This window comes from Lepidochelys olivacea (genome assembly GCF_965140295.1).
Source record: "Lepidochelys olivacea isolate rLepOli2 genome assembly, chromosome: 8".
NCBI lineage: Eukaryota > Metazoa > Chordata > Testudines > Cheloniidae > Lepidochelys > Lepidochelys olivacea.
The window spans coordinates 51915327-51937240 of record NC_140418.1 but is presented as its reverse complement, the minus strand read 5'-3'; the positions used below and the strand labels follow the sequence as shown (position 1 = coordinate 51937240).

General features: G+C 34.7%; 2 protein-coding genes across 7 annotated transcripts in view; one reads left to right on the top strand and one right to left on the bottom strand.

Moving 5' to 3' along the window:
• Nucleotides 1-17971, top strand: part of ANGPTL1 (angiopoietin like 1) — a 29978-nt gene extending 12007 nt beyond the window's left edge. For all 4 annotated transcript variants that reach the window (XM_084637758.1, XM_084637759.1, XM_084637757.1 and 1 more), the window contains 4 exons: nucleotides 3282-4134; nucleotides 13870-14063; nucleotides 15490-15760; nucleotides 16813-17971. In XM_084637758.1, the coding sequence (XP_084493884.1) occupies nucleotides 3312-4134; nucleotides 13870-14063; nucleotides 15490-15760; nucleotides 16813-17000 (1476 nt within the window). In that variant the 5' untranslated portion in view covers nucleotides 3282-3311 and the 3' untranslated portion in view covers nucleotides 17001-17971. The remainder of the gene's footprint in view (nucleotides 1-3281; nucleotides 4135-13869; nucleotides 14064-15489; nucleotides 15761-16812) is intronic.
• Nucleotides 1-21914, bottom strand: part of RALGPS2 (Ral GEF with PH domain and SH3 binding motif 2) — a 284167-nt gene that overhangs the window by 98875 nt on the left and 163378 nt on the right. The gene's annotated exons all lie outside the window — the stretch shown is intronic.

The window sequence follows — 21914 nt, the reverse complement described above, 5'->3', positions numbered from 1 at the left end:
AACGGTTACTTAGGTTGTGTCTTTGTGACAGTTATCGTGTGTTCCATAATATTCATATTTTAAAAAATATTTACAAGACTATTTTTGAAATGTCTATGTGAAAACAAAGGACCAGAACATTGTTTTTTTTAATCAAGTTCATATTTTTAAGGTCTTCTTCACCCCAGTTATAAAAATTCTTTTAAAAGGGAGTTAGGAGAGCCAGGTTGGGATTACAAATTTAGTTTGATTAGTTCAATTGGTCCAGGGTCTGTTGAGAAGTACAGTATATTACAGAAAATGACTGTCCTCTCATATTTTTACCATGATTCACCTGAAAGTTTACCTCGAACTTCCAACACTAAGCATTGCACAATTGGCTAAATACATTACACATGTGGGGGAGGGGATTACCTTCATATAGATTAGACTACACAGATGAGTAATTTAGTGTAACATAATAACGCCTATCTTTGACTTTCTGTCCTTTCCACTAGGACTATCCCATAACTTGTCCTGAAATACAGCATGACAAAAATCGTTGCTGTTGTCTACTGACTTCACAGACAGTGTACCTTTAGCAGTTATTTATATATTTAACAAAACATCCACACAAGTTCTGCTTCTGGAAAAAGTATTTAAAATGGTATATTTTCCCTCTAAATGTTTTGTTATTGAAAATCATTTGTTACTGTGTACAAATTGTGAAATATACAGGAATATAAACATTTTCTTTATTTCAATTAAATGTTAATTACAATTGTCTTTTAACAGTGGCAATTTGTTTGAAACACAACATTTAGCTCCGGCAGTCTAGTAATCCAATTAAAAAAAAAAGAGACTAGAAATATATGCCATAATACTTTCTTGCTGGTTAAAACAGAAGACCTGTGTAAATATTCAACATTCTGGTTAAACACTGAAGGTCCTGATTGTTAAATCAATATAAAAATGTGAAATTTGCAAAATCAATTACTCACAAATTAGAAAATACCAGAATTAAGATGACTAATGGCAACGTGAATTCTGACACCTTGTTCAAATATAGTGACCTTTTAATTATATGACCACATATTATATTTTCCTGCATAAGTCATCAACAGTTTTTGAAACCAGACCTTCAGATACAGAGCACAGATCTCTACAACTTAAGCCAAAAGAGTAACTGACAGCAGAAACAGACATCCTGTATATGGACCAGATCATAGAGGGGAACCTGACAATTTACCAGTAGTTTACACAACTATTTGCTAGACAGCAACAGAACGTTGGGAATCAAGATTCCTGGGTTTAATTCCAGGCTGTGGATGGGACATGTGGTCTACTGACTAGAGTAGTGGTTACGAACAGGACAACCAAAGATTTGGCATTTTTAATTTGAAATGAAGTGTGTTTAAGTGAATGATATTTCGGTCTGTCAGCTTAGAGATCTGGTTTCTCTTTCCACAATTACCAGAAGTGATTTTGTGCAACATCTCATTTACCACCCCAATCTGTAAAATCAGGTGGAGTGGAGGAAGTTATACTTGTCTGTCTTTCCCCTTCCCTACTAAAACAGGACTATCAAGAATTTTGTACATTTTGCCATCCTAATACCAGTGAGTTACATAGGTAAGACAAGAACTTGTGGCCACCTGAATCCAAGCCCAGTGCACCTTCCTTTAGGCTAAAGGCCAAAGATAATGATAAAAAATAGTTAATTTATTCTGGGTCTGAATACCACTCACTATTTTATAACCTCAAATACCAAAACAAAAAGAAATAGGAAAATGTAATCAATAGTCCTCAGATATTTCAATGCTTTCTTAATTCCCTCCATAACAATTTAAGCAAACACATTATTTTAATGTGTCATATGTTTAAAAGAGTGTAACGTAGTTATAGCTGATAAAGCATGTTTGACATTTTTACAGATTGGGGGTTGCTTGTTTACAAGTTATCTGGAATAATGGCAAACTTATCATAAAGATGTCAGGGAAAAGGACAGCTTATTAAAGACTTTTAAAAAAATGATTGGTAATAAAAATCCCTTAATACTCTTTAGGACACTAAAAGCATGCATAACTTTAACAAATACTCGTATTGCTTCTTCACTTCTACCAGAATGCAGTCCATTCACCAGCTTGTGTGTTTTGTGAAAGGTAAATATTTACCTACTGAAGAAAATATAATTTGAAGTACAGAACAATTTGTGGGAAGTGGTTCCCCCCCCTTTTATCACACTTCATACAACCACGATTTGTAGTTTTGCGGTGTGTTTGTTTTACTATACCTCAGAGCAGAAATCAAAATTTAGGAGAAAAAGTCCCAAAAGGCAAACATGCTTTGCTAATGAACTGTTTCAGCAGAACTGTCATTAAAATGATGGTCTTGTCCACAAGCTGCAGTAATGTGCACGAGAGGGGTGTGAATTCTTAAGTGAACCAACATGTTGCACACTAACATGCACATGTAGACCCTGCTGGCAGGCACTCAACATTCCCTAGTGTATAGTGGTCAATATTAAACATCAAATGATCCCAGACACTAAATTCTAAATATTTAGTTTCACAAAAACAAAGATCATCACTCACTTGTTTTCATTCATAGATGAAAAAAGATAATCACATTTTCATCAGGTCAGGGCATATGATCTCACAGCTAACCCTATCATTACCTTTTCTTACAAACCAAATTTACTTGAATACATTTTTTTAAAAGTAAAATTATGACAACCATGTTAGGGAGATCTCCAAAGCCACTAGTTGTAAATCTAGCTGTAGACATAACTATAAAAATATGTAGAACTAAGGCTAATATTATGCAAATTACAAAAATCGTTTCAACCTCAGATTTTCTGGAAAGCCCAAATCAGGGTTTGTTTATTTTTTTGGCTACAAAAGTATTTTACAATATTTCCCTTTTTATTTTAATATTTATAAACGTATGTAGCCAGGCTTATGACCAAAGAACTACTGTGTTATCTGAATACATTGGAGCTTGTTTTCTGAAAATGTATTCATTCAAATTAAAGCTAAAATATGTCTACTGCTTGAAATCTTTCAGGTCTTGATGCTTCACCAAAGAAAGGAGGCAAGTTGTTCAATGCAGTGTAATTCTAAATAAATAAGTAATTTTGTGAAAATTAAATATGGTAAGAAAATCTCAGTTTGGCCAGCATCTACGGCAGATAAGTTTCAATTGCATTTGTGTCATAAGTAAAAATTAGTGCTCTTCCATGATATGTTGCTTGATATAAAGTAAGGCCTTAAAACTAGATTCTGATTAATTATTAACTTGCTTTCTATTTATCCAATGATTAGTCTTCTGAAAGCCATCACATTCATCTCAAAATGAAGATCTCTACATGGACTTTGGGTGTGCTATTATTCCTACTACTGTCCACAGGACACTGCACAGAAAAGTCTAAACTCAGTAAATTATCGAAGAGGCACCCTCGTTCAACAGATGGTGGAGAGGAAGGAAAAAAATGTGGTTATACTTTCTTGGTTCCTGAACAAAAAATTACAGGGCCAATTTGTGTAAACACCAAAGGACTAGGAGCAGATAACAGAAAAGATGAAATCACAAGGATGGACATAGAGAACCTGAAGGAAGTATTGTCCAAGCAGAAACGCGAGATTGATATCTTGCAGCTTGTGGTGGATGTGGATGGAAATATTGTGAATGAGGTAAAACTGCTGAGAAAAGAAAGTCGCAACATGAACTCCCGAGTCACTCAGCTCTACATGCAGCTCTTGCATGAGATAATCCGAAAGCGCGATAATTCACTTGAGCTTTCCCAACTGGAAAATAAAATCCTCAATGTTACAACAGAAATGTTGAAAATGACAACACGATACAGGGAGCTTGAAATAAAATATGCAGCACTAACAGATCTTGTAAATAATCAGTCTGTGATTATCTCTTTATTGGAAGAGCAGTGCTTGCAGATACTGTCACGACAGGACACCGACAGATCTCCTCCTCTTGTTCAGGTGGTGCCACAGCACATTCCTAACAGCCAGCACTATACTCCCAGCCTTTTGGGAGGTAATGAGATACAGAGGGACCCAAGTTATCCTAGAGACAGAGACATAAGGCCACCACCTGATCCAGCTACTTCTCCTACAAAAAGTCCTTTCAGGATACCACCGCTAACTTTAATCAATGAAGGTGAGTTGATTAACATTATGTCCAAAATAAAGAGAATGTCATGTAAACAAATAGGCAACCCACTTACAATGCTTACTTACAACTAGAGTGGAATGAATAATTCAAAATGAATAATTTATTCAGCAAATTCAGCCTCTTCTGATGATAAATAGGTTGATAGCAGCTGTAGATTTTCTCAAATTTATTTGTCAAATAATTTCTATGACTAATTCTTGACCTGTAGATAACATGAGAACTTTGCTGCAAGTATTTAATATTTGAAATTCAAGCTGTGTAGGTAAGTCTCACTGATTACAGGTTGTAGAGAACTACTTTTACTTCCAGACTGGATGAGCATAACTTGGAAACAAAATTTGATTTCTGCAAACACTGTCTGATATTTACTTATTACTTTTTCTATGAACTTTATTGTCCCACAAGTTACATTAGAATTTTGTGAACAGCAAAGAAAAGAGATAAACTTCCCGGTAGTAAATGCAGCTAGCAATGTTTGCTGTACTCACCAGTTCTACTTACACTCATTATGCATTATCGCACTGTTGTGTTTCCAGCCTTAATGAATTCTTAACACTCGGCAGATTTTGACTTTATGATAACAGGACAATCTGATGTCACAATGATCCTCTAAACAACTTTTTATTCTTTAGGCTGAGAATCTCAAAGGAGCCTAGGATAGTAAGACAACCAACTCCCACAAAAATTGAAGTTAGGTGCCTAATTCATTTAGGCTCTTTTAAAAATCCCAACTATAGATATTTAAAATGAAAAACAACATTTTTTCCAGCATGGGAAAGATAATATTGCATTTGTTTTCTTTATGAAAATATCATGAACGCACATTGAGGAGATTCACCAAATGTTTTCAGTTCACTGTCCTACTTCATCCAATTATATAGATTCACAAAGTATTAAAAACAAAACCAGTGACAATGAAAGAAAAATGCATTTCATCTGGAGGTTACTGGAACTCCATCATGATTCCTAAAGGTCTTATTAATAGGGTAGATTTGATTTAAATCAAATTAAATCATGATTTAAATCACTAGTCAGGAAGATTCGATTTAATCATGGTTTTCTACATAAAAGTGCCTTCTTGTCGGTTGTTATAACCTTAATACATATTCTTCACAAATCAAGAGATAGATGTAGGTTTCATTTTTAGAAGGTACACACTATACATTTTTAAACAGTGATTTATTCTGAAAACTTTTCAGATTAGTTTTACAGCTATATAAGAAAATGAATGACTGTTTGGTTATTTCATTTACCAAAGGTAATTGAAGCAGATATTTATGAAGTCATTGGGAGGTGAACGATCTCCAATTCAACAGGTTAATCATTAATATTTGGAGGATTTTCTTGCCATGCTGTATTAGGAGGAGAACATCACCAGACAGACAGTTAAATTGTTTTATTTAACTAAAACAACAACTTTAAGTATTCTGGATTTTCTTCTTCAACAGCAAACAGATAATATTTTAACAAAACAAGCACATGTCCCTTGCTTCTCACATTTATCTCCAGACTTCTTCTCCTTGTCCAGATCTATTCTGCTCCCAATAATCTTCTATTCATTGAACTTTTTTAAACTTTGCTCTTTTAGAGATAGGTAAGGGATTGACTCTGTGTACTCAAATTTGCAGAGGGACAATAGGGTTGAGGTCTTAGTTCTCACCTCAATATATTATTTATTTTAAAAGATTTTTGCTGTTAACAAGCAAGTTACCTCTGGAGAGACAAATCCACAGTTTGAGAACTGCAAAACTAAGTGCCCCGATGGTATCTTCTAGACTGAGCACTGAGTCCCATTGGGTATATAGAAAGATTAACCTAAATAATCTATACAGAAGCCTGTGGAAACCCATAAGATTGGGTTCCTAATCCATGAACGATTGGAACTCATTTACAAAACTTTTCTTAAACATTACATGAACATATTGTCTCATACTATAGAATTAGAATTTATAACCCCTATTCTATGATGAGATACCTTTGAGCTATAATGTATCTATCTTTAGATAGGCTTGGTCCTTAAAAATCCAATTTAAATAAAAAAATCATTGATTTTTATCCATCCTGGTTATTAAAAAAAATCCATAGAATTATTTCCAACTGCATCACAAACTGTCATAATTTATTCTGCTCAATCCTGAAAGTTTGGATTAACTTTTTTTTTAATCCATGCTTTCCAAGTAACCGTCTTTTTTCTTGCCTTTTATGAGCTTATATAGCAAAAATGCTCTGAACTGGGTTTTAGACTCAGCTGGATATTCAACTGTGTTCCTGAGGGTGAAAACACACATTTATTGTGGCTATTCAACATACACTACAACCAACCTGCTGTTGATAAAAAGAGGGACTATATAGCTTGGGATTTGGGGAAAAGTTAGCCCACACAGTACAAATGAAATGCCAGATGTCATGAGAATTTAGATCACCTGTAAGTGGCAGAAAGGAAACAGAGCTAATATAAAAAAAGCTATGTTAATGGCTAGTCAGACAGCAACAGCAGAAGTCTCTTAAAAAAACCAAAACCAACTTTTAAACAAAACTACATGGGGATTTATTGTTTCCCCAGATACTCATTCTCTCAGTTTTATAATTATAAACAGATAGGTGTGTACACATGAGGAAAAGCAACAGCACAAACAAATGTTTTCTGTAAAACGTTTATCAAAAAGTCTCCTCTTTCCTCTACACATTTCTGGAAACTAAGTTAAAGAAATCTTAGTCAATTTATTCTAACATTAATGGACTCATTTGCTGTGTGTTTTCTTTAAATACTGAGGTCTGTGAATTTTAAGAATGTGCATCCTGTACAGAGGTGGGAGAAAAAGGATTAAGTAGTTCCAAAGCTGGTAAAATGAAGATAATTAAAAGTTAAAATAAAAACCAGTATACAATAAATTACAAAGCTATTCCTAGTTCTCTCTCTGTTTCCTGTAATTAAGGTACCAACGTGTGATAAAGCAGTGCAGAAGAGAAAAGGGCTGTAAAATAATAGGAAAAGTGAAAAACAACAAGAGGGGGATGTTAGTGTAGAAGATTATGCAGAAAATTTACAAATGGAGACTGCCAAATAAGACTAACAAAACCCAATAAGGTTGTCCTCATCAGATAAATGTTGTTAAAAAGAAGAAAAGATTGTATAATGAAAGGTAAAACTGTCTTCTGGATATGTTATAGCATATTTTTCTCTCATTATATTTGAATCAACTGTTCTTCTCAAGTACTAATGAGTCACAGTCAAGCTACAATTGCAGGAAATAGTTTACATAAAACAGGTATTAGTATCTTTAATTGTGGGTTGGAAGGAAAATACATAGCACACTTGGAAAACTACTTTTTACACCGAGGTAAAAATATTAGAGAAATCAACCCCATGGAAGACAAGTTCCTAAAGGGGAAAAAAATGTTTTCTATACAAATGCAAGATGCATATGTAAACAGAAAATTATGAATTCAGATAAACTAATTAAATAAACCTCAGTTGTATACTCAATTCCTAACACAAAAATAAGAAGCAATTTAAGCTTCATTCAAGAATCCTTCGAAGTCAATGGGAGCAGGTCAGGCACTCAGGTGCCAATTAAGCAATATACTTAATGTTTAATTTTAAACTTCAGTGCAGCCACTTTCATTCTTAAGATGGGAACATGCTTAAGTAACTTTCTGAATCTGAGCCTCAGTGCACAAGCTGGACTGCACAGCAAGTAAGGAAATCATGCAACAGTTAATTTTAAGTATCTTACTAACGGTAGGAGGAAAGCTGCATGCAGGACAATTAATTTAAAATAAAAAAATACAGCTGTTCTGCATGGCAATTAAACTGAATATTTATATTTGCAACTACTTTATCAAAACAAATTATTAATACATTTGGTCCTAGTTCGTAACTTCGTCTGTGTACAAGGACCCTTATGCCTGTGCAAAACAAACTACTTATTTTAAGTACTTAAGTTCTCTTATTTCCTTATTTTAAGTACTTAGTTTAAAAAATATTTTCTCTGTAGAAATTAAAGTTATTGTTGGTTGAAAGTAATTAAAACCTACCACACGTGTGTGAACTATAATCTTCAACTGCTCATAACCAATCAAAACCAATTTTCAGTGGAATGTCAAAAGCATCTTTCCTCCTTAAGAACAGTCTCTCTGCCCAATTTCAACAGTCTATTCCCAAGTTTTGGAGTCAGTGCTGCTTTATTAAAAGTCTCAACACACACACAGATTCTAAGACCAGAAGGGACCATTGTGATCATCTAGCCTGACCTCCTGTACAGCACAGGCCATAGAATTCCCCCAAAATAATTCCTAGAGCATATCTTTTAGACAAACATCCACTCTTGATTTAAAAATTGTGAGCGATGGAGAATCCATTATGACCCTTGGTAAATTGTTCCAGTGATTAATTACTCTCGCTGTTAAAAATGTATGCCTTATTTCCAGTTGTTTACTTTTTTTAAAAGGGTATGAAATGTTTCCCCCTACTGTTCTGCTACTCAGAAATGGTTGAATCATTTTTGTTCAAACTCCACATACCCCCAAAACAAAAAACAACCAACTAACCAAAAAGCTCAGCTTCAGTTAGAGACCAGACTTGGAAAATAACAGCCGAAAAGGTGAAAAATTGAGAAAGTTATGAGCAAATGATAAATGTATTTAGTATGGAAATGTGTAGGCACTTTAACTATAGTTGTCACTATTCACACAAGCGATAATACCTCTTAAAATAATAAGAAGGAAAGTATAATTTTCATCTGTACTTCAGTGTTTCATATAAGATAAGTGAACATTAACGGCCTCACACACATCTTTGTTCTATAATCATGTTTCTTAGCTATTTAGTTTTTATTTCTTTCATTTTTCGATTCTCCTTTAATGTCTCCAAAATACTTATGAAAGACATCCAAGTACAAATTGCAGTTGCTCAGGAATAACAAAGTCTCTGGACAATCTACATTAGGTTATCTGCATTTTTTCTACTCAAATCAGGCATCAGTTTTGTTTTTTTTTAAGTTATAGTCCATCCTAAGAAAACAGTAATATCCCATCATCGTTTTCCTTTTTCACCATCTAACACATGTCAAAGTGTAATGCCCTAGAGATCAACCATCAGATTTGCTAAATCATTATATACTTAGGATGCAATTTTTGGTATTGTAATAGTAAAAATTCAGGACATGATCTCAAAAAGTGAAAATTACCAGCAGCACCCAAGCAAACAAAGACGACATGGGCCCTATGCTCCTCTCAAGATCTTAAATGCATGTTGTTAAGTGCTAAAAGATTAGGTGTAGTTTTGTGAAATATTTCTGCTCTCCTTTGTTCTCACGTATTTAACAAAATTCCAAAGTTATGGTCTCTGTTCATGTTAATATTTCATTCTTAAAAACCAAAAGCTGTTAAAGAAATTATGTCTTTGGCTTTCAAGAGGAAATAGTAAACCTTTCTTTCTGGCTATGACATCAATGATAATAAGAATAGGTAATTAGAACTTAGTTAATTTTGTTGATGTGGAAACCAGAAAAGAATTCCACTCTAATTTCTGTATTCGGGTCTTCAATAATAATGACAGTAAGTAGTATTAAAACTTGGTTTTTCAGTAAACAGCTACGACTATGAGACACAAGGGGCCATACCATGTTCTCACTCACACCAGCATCTAACTTCGTAACTGGACAGAATTTGATGGAGAGAGAAAAATCTGTCGAAGAAGGAAGATATAATTTATGTTCAGGCACTACTGTTATCACAACTAGACTTCAAGGATGACCATACAGATGAAGTCCTAATAGGGACACTGTACATTTGATATGTTATTCCTTTCATTAGCATAAAAACAACACCCCTTTACTTCAACACAGTGCAAACTATTTTATCAAGTCACAAATCTCAGTATTTCCAGTAAAAAGAAAAGGGGTACTTGTGGCACCTTATTTTCAGTGAACAACTACAAAAAAAGGATCATAGTTCCTATGCCATCATATATCAAAGGATTTATTTGTCCCAAGAAAGTGATGTAAGATAGTTAATCAAAGCTAAAGGATTTGTTGGATTTATTCACTCCTTCATTCTAGAACATAACTTTGAAACCTCTTCTACCACTTCAACATTTTACATCAGCAGTGTCTACAATTCTAAGGATCAAAATTTAGACAAATTGCATCCTGTGAGACTAACGCCAACTGAATTTTAGCAATGGTCAAAAGCTACTATGTAAACAGACTATTGTGACCTTGCATTGCTTAGCAGCAAGTCAAATAGCTCTACCGTTTGCTTTGGTCTCTAATGGTCCTGGAAATAAGAGTCCTAGATTCCTTTCCTCTGCACAGAACGTAGTATTTCAGCAACTGTTCTCAATATTTCAATCTACATTATAAAGCTTTGCTATTTTTCATGTTTTCACATCTTTTATAAATCAATAAGTTGTTTTAGAACATTTATTATGGAGCCACACTGGTTTTTTTTTTTTTTTTTTTTTTAGAGTAACTGCCGTGTCAGTCTGTATTCGCAAAAAGAAAAGGAGTACTTGTGGCACCTCAGAGACTAAACAATTTATTTGAGCATAAGCTTTCGTGAGCTACAGAAGTGAGCTGTAGTTCACGAAAGCTTATGCTCAAATAAATTGGTTAGTCTCTGAGGTGCCACAAGTACTGTTTTTTTAACACAGCATCAAATTGTGCTAGGCCGTTTACAGAAAGCTCCCCATGCCCCAGGGAACTTTTACTCCAACTGGACACTTTCAGACAAAATACAAAAGAATGGAGAAAATTAGAACAGGCAAGGGAAGGTAATACAGAGCAAACAAAATGATGCAAAGGTGGCAGATATGGTCAAAGCAACAAGCAAGGGAAATGATTTTGGCAGCAGCATTTTGAATACACTGGATGGGATGAAGTGGGTGTTGAGAAGGTAAGCAAAGAAAGCTACAGTACTCAAAATGGGAGATTATCAAGGCATGGCCAAAGGCTGGAAGTAATGACTTAAAGGTAGGGACAGCTTTGGATATGTTGGGAAGGAAGTAGCAATAATTTTGTTTCTATTACAGTTTCTGTTATTAACCCTATTTTTCACCCATCCAGCTTTCCAAAACTCATTTTTAAATTTCTCATGAGTAATAAAACTGGAAAGGGAGAATTTGAGGAAGTTTCAAGAAAATCCTAAACAAGCCATCTTTCAGATATTGGAATTAACACTTCTCTGATACGTAAGCACCATTTTTTGTTCAAAAACCAATCCAGTCTTTACACTTCAAAATCTAGTTTAGTTACCTAGGTCGCTGAGAATTCTGATAGACCCAGTTTTATAAACATGGGTCTTCAAATTTTAAAGTATATATTCCTTAACTTTAAAGTGTCATTAGCTAGACAGATTGTTGCCATGTGCCTTGCAAACTTCTTAATGTTGCCAGTATACTGGCAGTGTTTCTGACTAGTAAAAATATGGATTATCAGCAGCTAGAAGTGCTGCTGATATACCAATGGGGCTTTTTAATGACACAAGTCCTTCACTGTGCTACGACCAGGTGACTATATGCACCACTAGCTTGGACAAAAGGTCTAGTCAGTTGCAAACATTGATAGTACACCAACACAATTTATAAAAATCATGAATCAATTCCCGCAGCACTTCTTGTAGTTGTTAGTGCCATCAACATTTGCCAAAGGGTTCAGTCAGGATTGCCAGCTATGTTCCAGTGGTGTTTCTAAGCACTCTGAGCTGTTACCAGGTTATTATTCTTTTCAACTCCTCTAAACCCTTCAGTCATGATTTAAGATAGTAACAAGTATAACTGGATAAGCTTTTAATAACCAGGACTCCTAAAATGCATGACTGGAGAATTACAGGCCCCAATGACTTGCTAATAAAGAATGAAATCTCTGAGAGACCTGTAATAAATAAGTCATGGTTCCATTTGCCCAGAACTTCAAGCTGCATGGTGATTCAAGCTCGATATCAACTTTTAACAGCTATGGACTAGTTCTATAGATATCCTAGTTGATTACAGGTTTCCACAGCTAATATCAGACTACTACTCACAAGTCTTTAAAGAAACAGATAAAGAACCTCCATTAAGATGAAGTTAAGGGTGAAAATGGTTTTCACTAAGCAAGAACATTAAAGGGATACCACAACAAACTTCAGTGTGTTTCCTTCCAGACTGCCCTCATATATGGAATATTCGCCCTGAATTTAGCAGGTGCATTACCAAAGGTCAGAAATTGCACATCCATCTTTTTGTTCCAAAATAGAGCAGAGATCAAATTAAGATTGTTGTATCTAGTCCATCATCTTAGTAATTGAAGAGCACTGGAAAAAAAAATCCCACCTCTTAAAGTATTTTTTTTAAAAGATAATCACTATATTACTATTTGCTTAAATTGTTAATTGGGCAGGCTAGGTTTATTGTTTCAAATCAGTATCAGAATAGTAACCCAATAATGGTTACTCTAGATGTAGCATGAGCTTATATGGAGACAACTGATCAATTTATTAATATGTTTATATTATACTATAAACACAACAAAATAGTAATCAAACACTTTAAATAGAATGTTAACTTTTATTTGGACTTATTAAGTATACTGATTTTTCAAATCAGTTGCATTTAAGGGATTCATCATGAGCTAGCCATTATCAGAACATATCCAGTTCTTCATTATGAAAAAAGCTGACTAGAAGATGGTCTAAAACCAGTCCAAAAATCAATATAAATAGTGATGTTGTAAAACAGCATTAATTTTTTTTTGTGGGGGAAGGGATTAGTGGAGGTAGAAATTATAGCTGGATTTGTAATCTTTTAAGAGGGACACACCAACATAAGAAGGCTTTCCAAAATGTAAGCTGACAGTGTTTCCTACTGAACGCTCATACATCATCTTTCAGAAGTGGAGAGTATGTTTTGTAAATATAGTACTCAGAGCCTAAAAGAGAACTTTGAAGAGCTACAGTCAACAGCTGCATTTCTACGTAACTGTAGATTTGAAACTCAACAAATGAACACTATTATCTGCTCAAAAATATCTGGTCCACTGCTTGCATGCTATCCTGGCTAACAGCCATGCACACATATTATAACTGTCAAGAAATGGAAGTATAAAAATCATTGGATTTATAAAGGTTCCTGTCAGAGGGTTTGCAGAATTTGATAAAAGTTTTCTAATTAAATGCTAGTTCTGCTGCATTCTAGTTTACCTTTTACTTTATGACCACTTCAAATGTATACATTATAGGGAAGAAGTAAGCCAGTATCTGACGTTTGGTAAGGCTATACAAGCTAAAGTAGTTATGAAATGCGAGTTGCATTATTTGCTTATCTAATATCAGGGTGTAATTTGTGATACACAATAAAGAAAAAAGTTACCAAAACAACAGGTGTAGAGAGTCAAAAAATGCACTACCTGTTTAGCAAAATAGTTATCTATTTGTAAGGTTGGTGGGGGAAAATAGGCAAAATGTATAAAATTAACCAAATAAACTGGAAAGGATGTTTTGCAATGTTTACAATGGAAGTTTTAAATTTGCAGTTAAAATTAGAAAGTACGTACTTTCTAGCAGGAAACAGCAAGAATAAAATGGGATCTCAGATATTTACCACCTCTAAGTTAAAGTCTTACATTGCAATACAAAGTCTTCTTGTACATACACTATTAACTACATGTTATATGTAACTTGTGTCCCGCATGCACATTTTTAAAAAATAAGCTTAAGCTTAAGGCAGTTCTTTTCAAACAGGTCCTTTCAAAGACTGTCAACAAGCCAAAGAAGCTGGGCATTCCAACAGTGGGATTTATATGATCAAACCAGAAAACAGCAATGAACCAGTACAGTTATGGTGTGAGAACAGCCTGGACCCTGGAGGCTGGGCAGTTATTCAGAAAAGGACAGATGGATCTGTCAATTTCTTCAGGAATTGGGACAGTTATAAGGTAAGTTTTAGAATTCAGAAAAGTAACAGCTTCATTTTGGTGGGGACAGTAACCACTAGAATCTGCTATCAGTATTCACAAGATGCTATTTTTCAATGCATTTCTTCTCCACTGCAGTTAATTTTGCTACAAGATTAACACTTGAAAAAGAATCAGAAGTAAAATAGTTACCTAAGAACTAAGAATGAGCAAAAACTGAAGAGGTGAAAAAAACAAGAAAAGTAAAAGCTAAGAAGGAGTTAAGCCACAAAGACTAATGTACAGACTTGCCTGTGAACTGGCATTATCATATATGGCTGGTTATATGTTATACATTTTACCTTTTAAATGTGCAAAGGAAGTGAATTAAGGCTACTATAAGAAGTTTAACTTTTGAATTTCTTGGAATCTGACTGTTAAAGCTGTATCCTTGATGACAAAATAAACTTTTACTTTATCCCCTCTTTTATAAAAGAAAAAAGGAGATTAAAATAATAAAGCACAAAACCAGACTTTTTACACACAATCTAAATAAAATGTTTACCTTCAATAGCCTCAAAGAGTGTAACTCTGAATATTTCAGTATCAAGTGAAAGTTTTGTATTGGGTGTACACAATTGGTTTTTCAATTGCTTAACTTTTTTGGGAAAACTGGCCCACAAACTAGCTCTCACTTAGAGTGTTTTATGGAGAAAAAGAATTTGTAATCCTACTAAACACCACATAATTAAAAGAAAAACAATGAGTATTTTATTTACAACTCCAAACACTTTAGACATTGATAGTAAAATGGATATTTTCTTAGGGAAAGGAAACAATGCCTTGCAAATATTAGCAAAAAGGTATCATACCAGCAGTCTGTGATTCAAGACCAATAGCCTTACTGAATTTACTAGAACTGAAATCTAGAGTACACAGATGGATTGGTATTTCATTATATATGTAATCAGTCTACCTTGTAAAAGATACAAAAAAGTTATGCATCTTGAGAATTGGCTTACTCATCTATAATTATCTTTTGTGCCTCAAAGTACTTCATGCAATGGGTTAGTCATATGGTCTTAATGGACAACATTTGTTGTGCCACAGAAAATATTGTTCCAGTATTCAAAAAGCACATTGTGGAAATCAAAGGTGCAAAGGATCAGATTCTGACATCTTCACTCATGCTGAGTAATACATTACACTGCCAGTAGTCCCACTGATATCAGTGAGACAACTCATGGAGTGTAGTACTACTTAGATTGAATAAAGGTGACAGAAATTGGCCCAAAGGAACTAATTGAAAGGGTGGCGCAGAAGTTTAAAAGCTTAACAGTTTTTAGTTTAGATACACATATTCTACTGGGATATACTGCTACTACTACTACTACTGATAAATGTCTTCATTCAATAGATTCAGAAAAACTAGTAGATTTAACCTCATATTCTGGTTTTCTTTGTACAGAAAGGATTTGGAAATGTTGATGGAGAGTACTGGCTGGGACTAGAAAATATTTACATGCTTACCAATCAGGACAATTATAGGCTATTGATTGAACTAGAAGACTGGAGTAATAAGAAAGTCTATGCAGAATACAGCAGTTTTCGCCTGGAGCCTGAAAGTGAATTCTATAGGCTGCGTCTGGGAACTTACCAGGGAAATGCAGGGGACTCCATGATATGGCACAATGGAAAACAATTTACAACACTGGACAGAGATAGAGATACATACACAGGTAAGGGAATTTTAATGATGTTATACATATGAAAAAGCTGTTCAATGCAACAGATTCCATTGGTAGTGCCACCTTTTGCATATATAACTGTTTCGAGAAATAATACAGAAGACAGAAACTCAGATCAAACACTTCATGCTCCAGAATAATTTAAAGATTCTTATCAAGATGGATTAACTGAGTCATTGTCTATAAGAAAAATTTATCTGCAGAGATTTGTACATGTGCTTAGCTTGAATTACTTAGTAGTCCCACTGATGGGACCATATACAGGTGAATAAAATTAAGTAGATGAATAAGTCTTCGTAGGATCAGGGCCTTGCATGTTACTTGTATCTATAGTAAGTACAACATTTTCTGACAAAATATTATTCTTTTTGATGATGCCCCTTTAATGATAAAAAGCTCTAATATAAAATTGTTGGTTGCTTAAAAACTGAAAATGACCCACAGAAAAACATACCGTGTTATGGCACCAATCATTGTCCAGTTTTGGCCCTCAACGTAGGTAGGATCTTAAAAATAATGATAACTTAAAACAATTGCTGTTATCATTGTTACTTTTAAAACTTCGGAGAAGACTGACCACCATCTCCCTTCATAAGGTAAACTTCACCACAAATCACTGAAATTGAAACTTAAGGCACAAGTCATGTTGCTCCCGCAAAAGTACTTCAGAATAGTTTACAGCAGATATTCTTAACGATTGCTTACATAGGAAAGTAATAAAGTATTTAATATGTTTTTTAGTTTCTTTCATTATAATTAAGCAGCTGAAATCAAAGAGCAGAGCCAGCACCATGTGACCAGCCAGCTCTCCTCAGATTACCAGCAATCTTCTGTGAACTGCAGTTTGTAGTTGCAACGGAGTTTAGAGAACTGTAAGTGGAAGGAGAAGTGATTCATCTCATCACAAATGGGAGGCAAAGTGGCTTGCAAGACCAGCACTATGTTAATATGTAGGACATAGATTCAAAAAGTTTGAGAATCCATGGTCTATTATTTCCCCTCTGAAGTGCTGAGGTTTCACTTATTTTATTCTCTCCCAACAGGAAATTGTGCCCATTTTCACAAAGGAGGCTGGTGGTACAATGCTTGCGCACATTCTAACCTTAATGGAGTGTGGTACAGAGGAGGCCATTACAGAAGCAAATATCAGGATGGGATTTTTTGGGCTGAGTACAGAGGAGGTTCATATTCCCTGAAAGCAGTTCAGATGATGATCAGACCCATTGACTGAAAAAACCCCTCCCCCATACCTCACCATCTCAAGTGATCAAATATAAAACTTTTCAGTGCTTGAGCTCCAGGAAAAAAAAAAAAGTTACATTTAAACTCTTATTTTGCACAATTTAGTTCTCCAAAGTGCTACAAGTGTTTTGGGTTTGTTTGTTTTTTTAAACTTTCTCACTGTGATACAATATGTATTAAATATACAGCTTCTAATAATTCACAAAACACACAAGATGGTTAAACATTTGCAATAAATATTGATCTTCATTAAAGCCCTATACATTTTACATTAATTGCAGCCATTAAAATGATTAAAATAGTTCTTAGATTACAGTACAAGTTTCTCCAGATCAGTTCAACCTTTAAATGTAAAAATGTGAAACTATTTGTCTTATTTTAATGTGAAAATGAATTCATTTTCAGTTATTTAATAGTTTTTTAAAAACTGATTATAAGATTACTTTCAATGTATATCTGATCTTACATTGTTTTAACATTTACATACACAATGAGTTTGCACCCTAAAATGGTAGACAGAAAATTGGAGAGAAACTCTAGTTTTGCCAGCAGAAATATATTTTGTTGCAAATAAACGATAAAGTTTTTTCCACATGAAGTTGTGAATTCAACATAAAATAGTTGCTAATAATGTAGCCTGTTTCTTACAGGACATGTGTATCCTGCTTCCCATCAAAGCGTTTAGGAGAAATGTTTTCTTAGCACAATAAAAACAAAATACAATTCTAATAACACAAACACTCTTATAAATGCATGAGTAAATTCCACAGTGCTCATATCTTTTCTATTTGTCTTTGTATTGAACACATGTGGCATGCAGGCCGTGCTATCTATGGTATGCATGCTACTGAATAGGAAAATCATTCTTGATCACTTGAAAACTCAAAGATAATCAGCAAAATAGGTAAAAACTTTAAAAAATGTTTTACTAGAATATATGAAATACACATTTTCTCAACCTTTTGCAAATTGTGACCCAACTGGCATTTTGAAATAATTGCAATCTAATCTCAGCTTCCAAGAAGGCATTAAAATTCAATTTTTTTTTCATTTTTATTAGTTCATGACTTGAACAGAATTCAGCATGTTATAACATGTTGACACTACATAGTAAATTCAGAAAATATGATGCAGTTAAAGAAATTAATGTTAATTACTATATTAATTTATTTCTAAACTTCGTATAAATGCAGCCTGGGGACATTTGTGCTTGCCTAGATGAGGAAAGATGTAGGTCAACTTCAAAAGCAAGGAAAGAGTGGTATTTCTAAGGCAAATTTGGGTTGACACTCTTGTGGCTCAGATATAAATGGATGGAAGGGACTTTTACTACTTCACTCATACTTTCCAGGTACTGATTAGGTACACAAGAAACCCAGCATAGAGTAAAGAGTTTCTTGGTTTCATAGACTCAAGTTGACTTTGTCAAGTATTAACAAAGAACAGTCCCACCTATAGCACTATTTACTAGTTTGCTCAACAAAATGATTCAAAATCCAATTCTTAAGTTAATCAGTCTCAAATGTTAATAGTCACAAAACTGCACGGACCTGAAGTTGTGAGCTGATGACTTTTTAAAATGGTAACATTTTACAATATAAAATATTCAGAATCATGTGAATATCTCAAATCTGTCATTTTGAACACTATAAGAACAGAGTTTGTTTAGTTGGAGAAATACCATTTAAAGATTAGAAAGCGTTTTCAGAGTAAACAAGCCTACACCACAACTTAGTAAGAGATCTGTGAAAATCCCATCTCCAAACCTATAAAAGATTATACTAGAGAGAAGTTCTGCCTCAGTACAGGCAGAGCAGCTTACTCTGTAATACCTAGTAAGGATGAGAGTTGTAGACTAAATTGCATCCTTGCATATCTGCTGTAAAGACACATTGTACCTCCACCTAACTGTCTAGCTGAATGTCCTAAGGGACGAAGTATATCCTGGGGCATTAAAAGGAACAGAAGTTCACATTCTCAACCACTTAGACAAAATCATTCTAGGATAGGTGCTATGTATAACACTATTGTGGCTGGCACGCCAATAGCTGGTTCTTTCAATTAAAGCTACATTCGGACTCAATCAATCAATACACTACAGGTCTGAAACACAATCTTTGTAGATCAGGGGTCAGCAACCTTTCAGAAGTGGTGTGCCGAGTCTTCATTTATTCACTTTAATTTAAGGTTTTGCCCGCCAGTAATACATTTTAATGTTTTTTAGAAGGTCTCTCTCTATAAGTCTATATATTATATAACTAAACTATTGTCATATGTAAAGTAAATAAGGTTTTCAAAAGGTTTAAGAAGCTTCATTTAAAATTAAATTAAAATGCTGGTCGTATGCTGCTGGCCTGCTCAGCCCGCTGCCAGCCTGGGGTTCCGTTCACCTAGGCTGGCAGCAGACTGAGTGGGGCCTGCGGCCGGGACCCAGCAGGCAGCAACATGCCATTAAAAATCGGCATGCGTGCCATAGGCTGCCGACCCCTGTTGTAGATTAATGTATGATTAGCCAGTGGTGGCTTTTGTAAATATTTTATTTTTATTCATTTCATGTTTAGTATCAATGCATAGGTAAATTGAAAAGTTACTGTCTATAATATAGCCAATTGCTTAACTACACTTGTCGTTTGATATTAAAAATGTTTGAGAGACCAAACAGTGAAGCATAGCCAAGTTTATCAACTGAAGACAATGCAGTTCAACGCAGAAAGAAAAGAATTATTACTTCACAGAATCCTTCAGGGAAGCTTGTTTCTCACAGCATGAAATTCACCTTACACAGAAGAGGTGCTCACAATATACTCCCCCCTTCCAACCCTACCTAATATTTATATCATGGTTGTTTACTAAGTAAAAGCACTCTGTACATCACCTAAGACTAAGCACCAACTAGTTTTTTATCTTGTATTTCCTGGCACCATGACTTCTTTCTCAGTTTTGGATACTTCATTTCAAATCAGGTTCCTGTGAAAGTACCTTGCAACTTGTACTAGGACAGAGAACAAACGTATCTTATCTTTGACATGTTTCATATTTTCCAGTGCCAAAGCTGACTTCAGCTTTGCAGGTACTGTGGCTATATATCTTGACATTAGTGAATGGATGGTGACAGGATTGTGGGAAAGACATAATTCAGTTAATATAACTGCCCACGTGTTGGAAAAAACACAATATTAAGGCGGTGTGCACTATGCCTAACATATATGTATTGACTAACAAAGTGCATGTAAACCAAACCCAACTTGTTTAATGAAGTGCTTTAGACATCTTCGGTTCATGAGAATAAACCGAAAGGAAAAACAAAATATATGGCTACAAATATTGAAGGCTGGCATATCGTTTGCTTGAAAAATACAAAGTAACATCAGCTAACACATTTATGTAACATTTATTCAGTCGGAAACAATGGGATTTAATGACCATTCCTCTTTGAACAAACAGCATTCCCCTAAAACAAATGTTTCCTTTTAAAAAAAACCCACCTGTGTTAATAAAAGAGAGAGGGCGCCATGGTAATCACAAAATGAAGTTCTTCTCCATCTGTTACTAACTGCAATTTCATGGGAAATATCAGTAAGTCCAAACAAGAACTCAAAATTCTGCTCTCAGAAATAAGATTTTTTTTTCAAACTGTGGCTGCTGTCACAGTACTTTTGGAATGTGCATTTCCCCACGCCCTGTATCAAAATATTTCCTGTGAAATGACACTTCACCCTGAATGGTCCCTTAGAATATGTGCTAACTACTTATGCAAAACCATCTGTTTGAGCTTTTATATAGCTGTGACACTCTTAGTACCTTTCCCAAACCTGAAGTGCTCTGCATAGCTCCAAAGTTTGCCTCTCCCACCATCAGAAGTTGGTCCAATAAAAGATATTACCTCATCCACCTCATCTCTCCATTTCCCTTTTGTCATTCAAAACTAGGTTCAGTATGTCACTTTCTCTGTCAGGCTTTTACTGTCGGATTCCATTGGACTTTAAGCAGTCTTCAGCTTTCCTTTTTTACCACTACCCCACTGTCACCTCAGAGTTCATTTCAATATTTCATTAGGAAAACTTAGAGAATCTGCATTATCTAAATTACAGTTACATTTCTAATTAAGGCAGTTATTTTACAGCTGCACTAATCTAGACTTCATTCAATATAATCTGACTTTCTAAGAAAATTAAGTAAATTTTATTGTAATTGCCAAAAACAATGCAGCAGTTTCTGAGAAAAGAGGTGAGTGAAAATTACGTTTTGCCCATCTTTAAAGCTTCTAGTGACCTTTTCTTTGAGACGCTGTGGTGTCCCCATGCTTTGGAGCAGGGACTGCTTCCTTGAAAGCTGGATGGAGAGTCGACTTTTTGACATTCAAAAGTAGCCCCATGTCTGGAAAAAGGTGGTTGTATAGGCAATGTGGTTTAACAGATTATCATGAACAGCACCTTTCAATAGCCAATCGTCCAAATATGGATAAACAAAAATGCTCTGCTTTCTCAAATGAGCTGCTACCACAAAGAGGCACTTTGCAAATACTCTTGATGCCATGGACAAGCCAAATGGCGACATCTTGTATTGGAAATGGCATCCCGCCACCACAAAACAAAAGGTACTTCTGATGACTGCATCTGATGAAAACATGAAAATATGTGTCCTTTTAAATCAAGTGTCACAAACCAACCCATAGTTGAAAATGAAGGGTTTATGGAGGCCAGAATCAATATAAAGAACTGAAACGTTCAAATGTATTAAATCTAAAATCAGATGATGAACCCATCCACCCCCAATATCTTGAATAAAAAGCCTAACCCCTCAGATGTTGATGTGATAGCTCTTTGACAGCCCCTATCAGAAGCACTTCTCAAAGTAGAATAGTCTAATGAGAAGGTTTCCTGAAAACAGACAGGTAGGAGGA